At 38.5% G+C, this 12,829-nt stretch overlaps 1 protein-coding gene across 7 annotated transcripts in view; it reads left to right on the plus strand.

The window, feature by feature from the left end:
* TLCD4 (TLC domain containing 4) overlaps positions 1–11,470 on the plus strand; it is a 65,858-nt gene extending 54,388 nt beyond the window's left edge. For all 7 annotated transcript variants that reach the window (XM_019716838.2, XM_019716844.2, XM_074318952.1 and 4 more), the window contains exon 7: positions 6,447–11,470. In XM_019716838.2, coding sequence (XP_019572397.1) covers positions 6,447–6,765 — 319 coding nt within the window. In that variant the 3' untranslated portion in view covers positions 6,766–11,470. The remainder of the gene's footprint in view (positions 1–6,446) is intronic.
* The last annotated feature ends 1,359 nt before the right edge of the window (positions 11,471–12,829 follow it).

Raw genomic sequence — 12,829 nt, forward strand, 5'->3', positions numbered from 1 at the left:
TTTCTCTTGCTGCTTTTAGGATTCTCTCTTGTCTTTAGCCTTTGCCATTTTAACTATACTGTGTCTTGGTGTTGACCTGTTTGGGTTCATCTTGGTTGGAACTCTCTGCACTTCCTGGGTTTGTAGGTCGATTTCCTTCACTAGGTTAGGGAAGTTTTCGGTCATTATTACTTCAAATATATTCTCGATGCCTTGCTCCCTCTCTTCGAATCTTATGGTATTCCTACGATGTGCATGTTGTTGCACTTGATGTTATCCCACAGGTCTCTTAAACCATTTTCATTGTTTTTTATTCTTTTTTCTTTTTGTTGTTCCATTGGGGTGATCTCTGCTAACTTGTCTTCTAAATCGCTGATTCGATCCTCTGCCTCATCTAACCTGCTGGTAATTCCTTCAAATATGTTCTTTATTTCAGTTGTTGTATTCTTTAGTTCTAACTTGTTGTTCTTTATGATTTCTCTTCTTTTTGTCGTCAGTAAGCTCCTTAAACATTCTTATCATCAGTGTTCTGAACTCTGTCTCTAATATGTTGGTTACCTCTGTTTCATTTGGTTCCAATTCTGGAGGTTTCTTCTGTTCTTTTATTTGGGACATATTTTTTTGTTTCCCCATTCTGGCTGACTCTCTGTGTTTGCTTCGCTGTATTAGGTGGATCCTCTAGGGTTCACAGTCTTTGCTGGGTGGTCTTATGTAGTATGTGTCCTTTATATTTGACTTGCACCACTTCCCTTTTCTCCTGTGCGTGTGCTCCAGAGGTGACCCTTGTGTTGTGTGTATTGTCCTGTTAAAGTTGAACTTTAATTGCTTTTGGCTTGTCAGTAGTTGGGATGACTTCTAGGCTGACTAGTTGTGATACTTGGCTATGCCCACAGTGGATGAGCTGCTGTGTGAGGCTTGACCCCTCAGATGAGGCTTGGCCCCTATGGGCTCTTGTGCCTAGAGAGAATTCCATCTGGGTGTGTCACTTGAAGGTCAATACTCTGGTTTGGTCTGGAGTTTGCCTCTGGGTGTGTTGAATCCTGTGCCTCTTGATCTGGGCCCTGGTGTAGGGCAATTGCAGAGCAAAACATATCAACAAGCACAACAACAAAGAAAAAATGAAATACACTCATATGTAAAAACAACTGATAACCAACATGCAACACAGGCAAACATATCAATCAAAACCAAAAAACAAACAAAAAAAATTGATACAGAAAAATGGAAAGAGGGAGGAAAAGTAGGGCAAGGAAAAGAAAAAAGAAGAGAGAGAAAGGGGAAAATGTGTGTGTATATATGTACGTGTGTGTGTATATATATATATATATATATATGCGTTAAAAATGATAGTAATACTAAAACAACAAAAAAAGAGAGAAGGAAAAAATGCAGTGCTAGTCTTGGCTTGAGCCCACCAAGATAGCTTCTCCTCTGCTGCACAAAAACTCCTCTGCGTCTTGTGGAGGCAGAGCCAGCCACCTGGTGTCCAGAGTGACCCTGGCAATGCAGTTCTAGATGAATGGGGTTATGGGGTATGGCTGGCAGTTTTCACAAAGTCAGTGCAGTTTCTGCTCTTTCCTGCACAAATGTGCTGAAAGCATCACAACCAGCCACTTGGAGGTGGGGTTATTTCCTGTGCCCAGGTCTCCTGAGTCTTAGGGTACTTCTTCCGTCAGACAGTGTGGGGGTGTGAGATTTCTGAGCAGCTGAAAGCCCAGAGCTGCCTCTCACCCTTGCTGCTGACCCCTGAGTGTGTCTAGGCAGCTGTTATTGCCCTGCTGTAGGCAGACCAGAAAAGGTGGGGACTGGGGAGGGAGGAGTCTTCTGTCTCCCAGCCCGACCTCTTCCCTAGGTCACAGCTGCAAACCTGGGCTTTTTCCAGATCCTGAGCGCTATGGCTCCTCTGTAATCTAACACTACTACTCTGTTCAGGGACCAGTTTAAGACTCTGGAAGGGTGAGGGTAGGATTGGGAGAGTGGGAGGAGGGAACCGGGTGTGGAGTTTGCTTTTTGTCTGACCTAGGGCCCAGCTGGAGGTCTCACAAGCTGGTTACTGCCTCACAAGCTGGATAAACTGACCTCTCAGCAGGAGAGATCAGCTGTGGGGAGCAGGGAGAGAGCCCGGCTGCTGCAATCTCTGGTCTGAGACCTGAGACCCCCTCCCCAATCTCCCCCCCTCCCCGCATCCCCGCAGCAAATGTGGGCCGCGTCTCCACTCCGCTCCCTTCCCTCTTCCCCTTACTCGCCCAGTTTCCCTACCTTCACATAATCCTCATGCGAGTCTCTTAGCTGTTCTGTGTGATGAGCAGAGAGCCCTCTGATGGGTTATAGATGTTCAGTTTGTGGTAAGTTCCGGAGGAGAACTCAAAAAGCCCACCTTGCTGCCGCCATTCCTCTGTCATCCCTATGGTTTTGTTTTTAAAGTCTGTTTGGTCCGATATAAGTATCGCTACCCCAGGTTTTTCTCATTGCCATTTACGTGAAATATTTTTTTCCATCCCTTTACTTTCAGTCTATGTGTGTCTTTTGATCTGAGGTGAGTCTCTTGTAGACAGCATATGCATGGGTCTTGTTTTCTTATCCATTCAGCTACCCTATGTCTTTTGATTGGAGCATTTAGTCAATTTACATTTAAAGTGATTATTGATAGGTACATATTTATTGCCATTTTACTCATATTTTTATCTATTTTTTCCTCTCATTCTTATTAAAGAAGTCCTATTAACATTTCTTGTAATACTGGCTTGATGGTAATGAAATCCTTTAGCATTTTCTTGTCTGGGAAGCTCATTCTCTGTACTACAATTTTAAATGACAGCCTTGTGGGGTAGAGTAATCTTGGTTGTAGGCCTTAGTTTTTCATTACTTTGAATATTTCCTGCCACTGCCTTCTGGCCTGCAAAGTTTCTGTTGACAAATCAGCTGACAGTCTATGGAAGCTCCCTTCTAAGTAACCAGTTGTTTTTCTCTTGCTTTTAGGATTCTCTCTTTGTCTTTAACCTTTGCCATTTTACTTGTGTCTTGGTATGAACCTGTCTGGCTTCATCTTGTTTGGGTTCTCTGTGCTTCCTGCGCTTGTATGTCTATTTCCTTCACCAGGTTAGGGAAGTTTTCCATTATTAGTTCTTCAAGTAGGTTCTTGATTTGTTGCTTCCTTCTACTTCTGGTACTCCTACGGTGTGAATGTTGTTATGCTTGATGTTGTTGCAGAGGCCCCTTAAGCTATCTTTTTAAAAATTCTATTTTTTTTTGTTGTTGTTCCGATTTTCATTTTCTCCTATCTTTTTCTAAATTGCTGATTCGATCCTCTGCTTCATCTGATCTGCTGTTGCTTCCTTCTAGTGTAGTCTTCATTTTAGTATTGTGTTCTTTCCTCCTGACTGGCCTTTTATATGGTTTCTATTGTCTTTTTTTATGCTTACTATCTCTTTGTTGAAGTTCTTACTAAGTTCTTTAAGTATTCTTATAGCCAGTGTTTTAAACTCTGTCCCGGGTAGGTTGGTTGGCTCCATTTCATTCAGGTTTTTTTCTGGAGGTTTTGCCTGTTTTTTTTTTTTTGTTGTTGTTGTTGTTTGTTTGTTTTTTGAGACATGTTTCTTTGTTTCCTAATTCTGGCTGCCTCTTCGTGTTTGCTTCTCTATATTAGGTAGGTCTCCTTTGTCTCTCAGTCTTCACTGAGTGGTCTTATGTAGTAGGTGTCCTATGTGGTCCAGTGGTGCAGTCTCCGTGATCACCTATGCGTGTTTTCCGGGAGTGTCTCTTGTGTGTGTTTTCCTGTTGTAACTGAGCTGTGATTGCTTTTGGTGCATCAGTGTGTGGGATTGACTGCCAGGCTGACTGACTGAGGATTGGCTGTGCCCACAGTGTATGAGCTGCTCTGTGGGGCTGACCCCTCAGAAGGGGATTCATCCCAGTGGGCTCTCATGCCTGTTGCAACAACCCTTTGGGTGTGCCACATATGGGACTAACCAGGTAGTGCTCTGATGTGGTTGGAAGCTGGCCTCTGGGTATGTTGTTTTTGGTGTTTTCTGGGAGGGGCTCCCACGCAGGCCAATTTCAGCCTTGCCTGTGACCAGCCCTAGACTATGTGGTAGGACCTACAAAGCTATATGTAGTTGGTTACTGCCTGTGCTGGACCTGGGGACATCTGGGGGTGGCCTTGATTTGAATTGAGGCTGGCTGCCATGAGTATTGGGCCTGGGGCAGTTGAGCAAAATGCCCAGGGACCCTTAGGCCTATTGCAATGTACCAGCTTCCCATAAGGTTCAGCTGTTGAAAGAGCGTCCTTAGGTGTGTGGGCTGAGCCTGTTGACCCTCTGTTGAGAGTATCTCTGGTGGTGCAATACTACCCAGGTGAGGTAGGTTCCCAGGGAGTCACGAGGCATGGCCAGTTGTTTTTACAGTTAACGCAACTTCAGTTCTTGTGCCGGTGCTGGGCCTGTGACTACTTTGCAAAATGCCCTGAGAACACTGCAGCCAACCACTGCTCACCTCGTTCCCACAGATTGCCGAGAGCTTCCCAAGAGAGGTTGTAGTACAAGTTCTGGTTGACTGCCCACTACCAAAAGTTTTCCAGGCTGCTGTAGGCTGTCACCTGCTGTAAAAGGCTTCCACAACTTGTGTGGTAGAGCCAGCTGCCAAGGAGCTGAGAGTGCCACCAGCAATGCAGCTAGAGCTGGGCATCTCTAAGGTGGTGTGCACATGTGGATTTTATCAGACCAAAGTGGTCTCAGGTTTGGGGGAGGGTTCAATCTAGAAGAGATGGTGCCCTTCTATAGGCTACATGTGAGGCAGGCTCCACACAAGGACAGAGGCAGCTGTCCCTCCTGCCCTCGTCCTGAGCTACACAACTCAGTCTTTCCCCGTATGTCTTTGGTGCCTCTTTTGCCACCCCTTCACCGGAGCCCAGGTGAGTGTTTGCAAACGAGTAAGTGTATATGCGGGCTCTTTAAGAGGATGTCTCAGTTTCCAGCCACCTTCGGTCTCACCGGGTTGGACAGAGTCCTTGTTGATTTTCACTGCCAGATGTTGTGGGAACTCCTCTTTCTGGCATAGGACCCCTGGACTGGTGAGCCAAGTGTGGGGCTGGGATCCCTCCCTCTTCAGGGGGCACCTTTACCACCAATGTGTCCCCCCTGGTGTTCAGCCATTATTTGTGGGTTTGGGGTCAGCCCATTTCATGTCTCTGCCCCTCCTACAAGTCTCAATGTGGCCTCTTCTTTGTATCCTTAGTTATAGTGGTTCTGTTCAGCTGGTCTTCAGATGGTTCTTGAGGTTGGCTATTCTGTAACTTAGTAGTAATTTTGATGTGATCCTGGGAGGCAGCAGGCATAGCATTTCCTGAATCCGCCATCTTGGACCTTCCATCTAGACGCTCAGATTTCCTTCGTTTTTACCTAATGTCTTTTTTTCTGTTTCAGGATTCCAGCCAGACACTACATTACATTTAGTTGTCATGTTTCTTTAGATTCCTTTTGGTTGTGACAATTTCTCAGACTTTCATTATTTTTGGTGACTGTCAGTTTTGAGGAGTACTGATTAGGTGTTTTGTAGAATATTTCTTAATTTGGGTTTGTCTGGTATTTTTCTCATGATTAGACTCAGGTTATGCAGTTTTTGGAGAAAGACCACAAAGTAGAGTGCTGTTCTCATCACATTATGTCAGGACTGCATGCTGTAAACATGACTTGTCACTGTGGATGTTTACCTTGTTCATGTGGCTGAGGCAGGGTTTGTCAGATTTCTTAATTTTAAAGTTACTCTTTCCAACCCACCTGGCTTCTATACTGAATTCTTTTGGAAGGACGTTACTATTCATAGGCCCGTCTTGAGGAGTGGGAGTTATGCTTCACCTTGTTGAGGGTACAATATCTACACAAACTATTTGCAGTTATTCTGGAGAGGATATTTATCTCTTCTCTCATTCATTCATTCATTTATATTACTATGCTTTCATGGATATTTATGTTATACTTTGGGTTATAATCCAGCACTGCATTTTTATTTGGTTATTCAGATTGTTATAGTTTTTGCTTTTGGGAGCTCTTTCAGTTGGCTTCTGCATCCCTTTGACATAACCTCATCATTTTGTTTTTTGAGCATTTTCTTGCTTTTTGGCACTAAAAAGTACTCTAAATTCGTATTGTATATTCTCTGTGCCAGCCCTGGAACCACCCATTTCTCAAGGAGCCCTGGTTTCTTTTATTGGAGAATGGTGTTAGAAACCAAGATCTGGGCCCTGGGTTTGCTCATTGCCCCTGGGAACCATTGTTTCTATGCCTTCCAGCTGACAACTTGGAAATGCACTAACCTTTGAATTCACACACGTCTAAAATTATTTCTGTATATGTCCTTGGCCTCTTCATATAAATCTTAGGGGGATGTTCACTGAATTTTAAAAACTATATTAAAATGGTAAATTCTCATGGATGCAGAGTAAATGTGATGTTTCTTTCATTTTTGTCCAGGTGGTTCTTTGAAGCTCTGAAGTATCCCAAATTTTCCAAGGCTAACGTCATCAACGGAATACTCATGACGGTGGTGTTCTTCATTGTGCGGATTTCTTCCATACCTCTTTTCTATGGCTACATTTATTCTGTGTTAGGAACAGAGGCCTACATGAGGCTTGGATTTTTAATCCAGTGTTCCTGGATATCTACTTGTGTTGTTTTGGATGTGATGAATGTCATGTGGATGATCAAAATTACAAAGGGGTGCATCAAAGTCATCTCTCTCATCAGTCAAGAGAAAGCCAAAAACAGTGTTCAGAATGGAAAACTTGACTAAAAGTGGGCTATTGATAAGCATACTTCATTACTACCTGTATTATATCTACTGATAGGATGAATTCTTGGCATGTTCTTGTGTTCCTTTATTAATTATACTTGTTTTCCAGGGTTTCCGTGTCTTCTTTTTTTTAACATTTAGAAAAGAGAAACTAAAATTTCATTTTTATCCCAAGTTTTCTTTCCCAATTTTCTTCCGCATTATAAGCATGGATAAAATCTTAAAGGTTTAAATTAAAAGTTGTAAATATAATGGGGAATCTTTTCAGAAATCTATTAACCTGCATTGGGATTTTTCTCTGTGGAAAGATGACTATGCCAGTTTGGCACACTTGGTTTTGTGTTACCAATTTTGCTGAAAGAATCGGAACTACTTTTAAATTTGTAAATAGCTCTCAACATTTTGTTGTACTGCACTTATTTCTTATTATGGCTGTCATTGCCTGTGTAGGGTTTAATTTCTAAATTGTTGAAATGTTCTTAGGCTATTAAAAGTGATGTATTTTGCACTTAGGTGTGCTATTATCTATTAACGATGAAGCATTTTACTTACTTTGGGCATATTTAATTAGTTCAGTCATGGAAAATACTTTCTGCATTTTTTGATTTTTCAAACATCACTTTAGTATTTCTATTTTTAGCATTTTATCTTACAGTAAGGCTTAAGACAGATCTTATAGAGCTCCTTAAGAGATGAATTCCACCTAAAAATGCATGTTATAGATGATTAAGGCTAATAGGAGGAATCAATTAAGAAAAAGCTTTAACATTGCTATCTCTGTTTCCCTTGTAGTTTTTCTATGAAAAATATTTCTATTTGCAAAACGTGCCCTGAGTTCAAAACCCAACATCATCAGTACCAAAGTCTTATATAATATTTATTTATCATACTCCTAAAGTAGGTCTCTTCTTGATGAGACCAAAACTACAAAAAAAATCAGTATTCATATTTTACTCAGAGTTTACACCCATGCTTGCTTAGTCAACGTTTTGAGTGCTTGAATGGCTACAGGGAAAAAAACCAGATAATTTAACTATTCTGATTACCAATATTATTGTCTTACATGACGATCAATGGTGATTCTAGCTCTGTGTGTGTGTGTGTGTGTGTGTGTGTGTGTGTGTGTATGTGTGTTTGCTTTTGCTTTGGTTCTTGTAACCTGAATATAGAATTATATAGTTAGCTATTATTGCATTTACTTATTTTTCGCAAGTACTTGACTTTAATGATTGTTTTTACCTAAGGAAAAAAAAATTAACCGGTGGTGAATACTTGAATTTAATTGAACCCAAACCAAAAGATCCATTCACTTTCTCAGTTTGAATGACAATGTTTGACTCATTTTCATTGCTCATGTTATGAGGATGAAGGGAGACTGCCCAGATATTTCAAGACTTTTGATTTAATTTGATTTGATTTGGCTGTCCAATGCAGATAGAGCCCAATTAAGTTTTAGAACATTTAAAAAAGGTAATTGAAATCTCAGTCAATAACCAAATGATAAAATGAGATTGATTGGCTCATATTAGGTATACCTATTTTTGAAAGACTTAAAGTAATGTGAAATATTGGTATTTTTTTAAAGCTACTAATATTACATTGATAATTTGTTACTAAATGTAGTGCCTTCCACATTATAGGCACTTACACATGTGTTAGTTGTTTAGACGGGTATAAAAGCATATAGTTTTATCTTGTTCTTTTCTTGGTCTTATGCAAGAAAACTAGCTTTTTAAAAGGAAAACATTTATATTAGAAAACTATTTTGGAAATTCATTCCTTTAGAAAGAAATAAAACTTGAAATAAATCTTTGTGACTCTGAATACTTCTATAGTTTCTGAACACAGATTTTAAACCCACCATCAAAATGAAGTTTAGTGTTTCCATATAGCAGTTTCAGTTTTTATAGTTGTTATTTCATGCTTAAAACTTCATTTTTACTTTTGTTGACAGCATCTTTCATTAGTATAGCTGCTCACTGAATAAGCATATTTAAAATATCAATGTTTTGAACTAAAGTTTGTTACTCCCTTAGTCAGCAATTCTTATTTTGTGCTGGCTCCATGACAACCCATTCAGCATCCAGATTCAATACCCAAAAGTAGATTCTACATACTAGTATTTCCTCATATAACAGGCATGAAATGGAAAAGACACTACAAACTGCCATAATACTTTAAGTCAGATCTTTACAGCAGCTGTATTTTGCTGTTCGATGACTGTATCCACCTCCCCAAGATACAAGTAATTAAAGATGGAACATATCATTTATTAAACAATGAATTTTTCATTTATTAAATGACAACCTTTTGCTAGCCATTTTACATATTAAGCATTTTGACTTTATGGATTAATTTAAATGATTCTATTTAGCATTCTGATTTAACAACTCTGTTAAAATATTTATAGAAAATAAAAGCAAATTGGTATACATTTTTAAGCAACTCTATTTTTGTAAAAAAAGATTAGTGACAACCTTAACTATAAAGATGCTCTTTGAATGTGTAGTAGTCTAGAAAATAAATATTCTTACATAATTTTGAAAGTGAATGAAAATCAACTGAAGAGCATGCAATATAGATTCTGCATTAGATATTTTATTCGGGAGAATTTAAAAATAATGAGCTTGAGTTCATAGAATTTGCATTTTCATGTCTAAAATCTTTTTAATGAGTAATGTTTGCATTTATTTAAAACTCAAAATGGAGTTATATATGACTACAAAGAAATTAACTCCTGCTTAAATTGTGTCTTGATACCTTATAGTAAGTTGAAATGCCAGTTTTGTTCCATCTGTTTAATTCTGTTATTTTATATTTTATGGACTAGGCCTGTGTTAAGAGAAATAATAATGTCTTTACCATTCTTAAGATTGACTGATATACTATGTATGACCCACTACTGTTGTAAAGATCTACTTTTAAAAATTGTCTAGTTTATCGGTGTTATTATCTAATTCTTTTCTAAATTTTAATCATCTATTTGACGCAAATCAAACTTTTGCTAAAGTATTAATTGTACACTTCCTCTGGAGAATGGTTCTTTACTGCTGTGAAGAGCCAGCTTAACTGTTGGTCACACCATTTGTTATCATGTGTTTAGAAATATTCTTCTCATGGAGATATATAGGGAAAGTATGTTGTAATATTCATGTTTGTTCTGTTTCATTTTTAAGGGAAATAAACATGTCCCAAAGACACTATTAAAAGAAGTGTTTGCACAAGTTTCAGTTTCTAGGTTACTCTTAACTCCAAATATGTAAATATATTTTTGAATTGGCTTTAAGTGGTTGAGTCTGTTACATGAAATTGAAAAGTCCATGTAATTGTTGACATAATCAGTTATACTTCATAGAAGACTATGTATTTATGTGTTTTGGATTCCATAAGAAGCAAACTCATATAATTTTATCAGAAATGTGGCACAGTGTTTTTTAACAGGTACCAGCACAGTAGTGAGACCCCTCCTATGTGGAGAGGCCTGGGGTGCACACACACCTTCCTAGCCTTAACCACAGCTGGTCAACGACAGACACTAAAACTACTTGAGGGAGAGTCCTGACACGAATTACATGTGGTATGTATGAGAACAATGAAAAGTCAACGGGACGTTGTGTTGGAGGAGACACCATGACTGATTTTCCTTTAAAAGCCATGATGCTCCTTCAATCTAGAAGTTATCCCTCTGAATCCTTCCAACCCTTCCATCTCTTCCTCCTAATGCCCTAAACATTTCATCAGCACCTCCCTCCTTTGTGCCAGCACCTTTCTATGTCAAATTTTGAGGCTTCCCCATACCTGTAAGCTTCCCTGTCCATTGTGGCAAATTTAAAAGTTTACAAGTAGGTTCTTTCATTGAAAACAAGCATTGAAGTAAGTTTAAATAGCGATCAAACCATAATTTATTAAGAGGCTTCAGGAAGCCATTTAGCATTTAAAATACTTGTTTACAACATGAAACAAAGCTAATAATGCTATGGTTTTATTGAGTAACACCTGCAGTTTCTCTTTTTTCTTAAACTGGTTTAGCAATAAGAGCTTTATAACATGTTTCAGCTGGGGATTCATTCTAGGTGTATAACTTATCTAAATATTTTTCCTTAGACCCCATGACAGGAAGAGGAGGAACTGAGGTGGCTGTGTTGAGGATGTTACAAGGAGGAGGTGCTGGTCTGTGGCAGTGTTATTGAGCCCTGCTCTTTAATCAAGCCAACTTAGTTATGGTCATGTTTCTTTTAAAAACAAGCTTGCCAGCAAGTGGCTTACTCAGGGTGTTTTCTGAAGTATGACACCCATGGACTTGAGCCCTAGGCCTTTCTAGTCCAGACCTCAAACTGCCTCTACTAGCTTTGGTAGTAAGTCATACCCTTACTGGAAGGTACTTTGGATAGCAGGGAACAACTAAAGGCAGCTGCTAAAGATTGGTGTGTTTTCATTGAAAATGTTTATACTGATTTCCTCTGAGGAGAAGACAGTTTTAATATCAGGCCTTATTATTTAAGACCAAAACCAATGAGAAATATTTCTAAATCTTAAAGATATAAATATAATACCTCTGGATAAAAACTTGTTAATATCATCTGTATATTTATTTCTTTATATCTTTATGTAATTTTTTCTGTAATGAAGTGTGCATTAAGGTGTTTGCTACTTCATGGTTAATGAAGCCTAAAAATAACTAAATAAAATATGCTATGTATTTTCATTTCTTGCTTGGTTGGCTTCTAGTATGATTATGTCTACTTTCAAGGAATTTTTGAATAGATAATATTCTCTTACTAACTTGTAACTAGGATGAGTTAGAAGATTTTGTCGTAATTATCAGAATTTATAATAACTTTCAGACATAGATTTAATTCGAAAAAGTTACTTGAAAACTGAAGTACATGCAATAGCTAGAGTGATATATACACATTTTTTTCCCTGAGAATATATAACATTAATATTTAATTGTCATAAAGATTTTGGAAGTCTTTCAAAAGACATTTAACATTTTGAGAACACATCTAATTTATTTCCAGAAGGCTTGAAGAACTTTTGTTTTCTTTACAAAATGTGAGCCTTGGTAGTTTACAAATCAGTGTTACTCAGATTTATAAGCAATTAAAATAGCAGTTTATATTCTTTATTTTGGTTTCTGGTTGTGCTTTATGTGGAAGGATTAATAAATATCTTTAGGTAATTCCCTTAATATTTTGAAATGTTGTATACGTTATTTGTATGTGTGCCATTTTAAAGTATATGCAAGTTCTCAGCAACAATCTGCATGTTCTACAAGATTGGCATTACTTTGACAAGACAATTTGATTTAATATTAAGAATGTGTATAAATTTAATATCCTATATATAAATCACTCCTCCCCCCCCAATGAAAACTTTGGGATTTTCTTGTTTTAGAACATGAATGTGGTGCCAAGCTTTGTATTTTGTGAAAAAATAAATAAATAAAATAAATAAAGTCACAATTATTTAGTGCAAAAGTTTGAGTCTGCAAAGTGTACCCTTTAATAGTAATGAACGAATAGATTGATGATAAAAATTACTTGTTCAAATCAAATCATGTCCAGTAGCACCTGAATCCTAAAGTTAATATTTACCCTTCAAGATGCTTTAGCGCTTCCCTCCCTTCTTCCCGTCCTTCTCTCCCTGAGGCCTGGGCTCGTAGTGAACCACAGGCATAGCACTCATCTCAGTCACACTTGTTAGTAGAAGGAATGGTGCTATCTAATCAATAGGCTCTTTTAGATTAAGTAAAACTTTAGCAGTTTTGTTTTTAATCTCCTTCCCTTTGTCCCGTAGGCCTCTCATGTCATCTCTAGTGGTTTGTGCCAAATATCTTGGCTGGAATTCCTGCCTTCTCAAATTGCCTGTGGTCTTAATCTTGCACCTTGGTCTGAGAATACCCAGTAGACCAGGAAGCCGGGTACTGATGGAACAGAACCCTGAAGTGGTTTGGCCTTTGGAGAGTAGCATGAGTCATGCTTCAGAACATGCCGAAAATGCTGTGTGAAGACTGGCAAAGGAACAGCTGAATTTCAAAAATAAAATAGCAGTCCCAGCTGTC

This window comes from Rhinolophus sinicus, linkage group LG14 (assembly GCF_036562045.2).
Source record: "Rhinolophus sinicus isolate RSC01 linkage group LG14, ASM3656204v1, whole genome shotgun sequence".
Taxonomy (NCBI): Eukaryota; Metazoa; Chordata; class Mammalia; order Chiroptera; family Rhinolophidae; genus Rhinolophus; species Rhinolophus sinicus.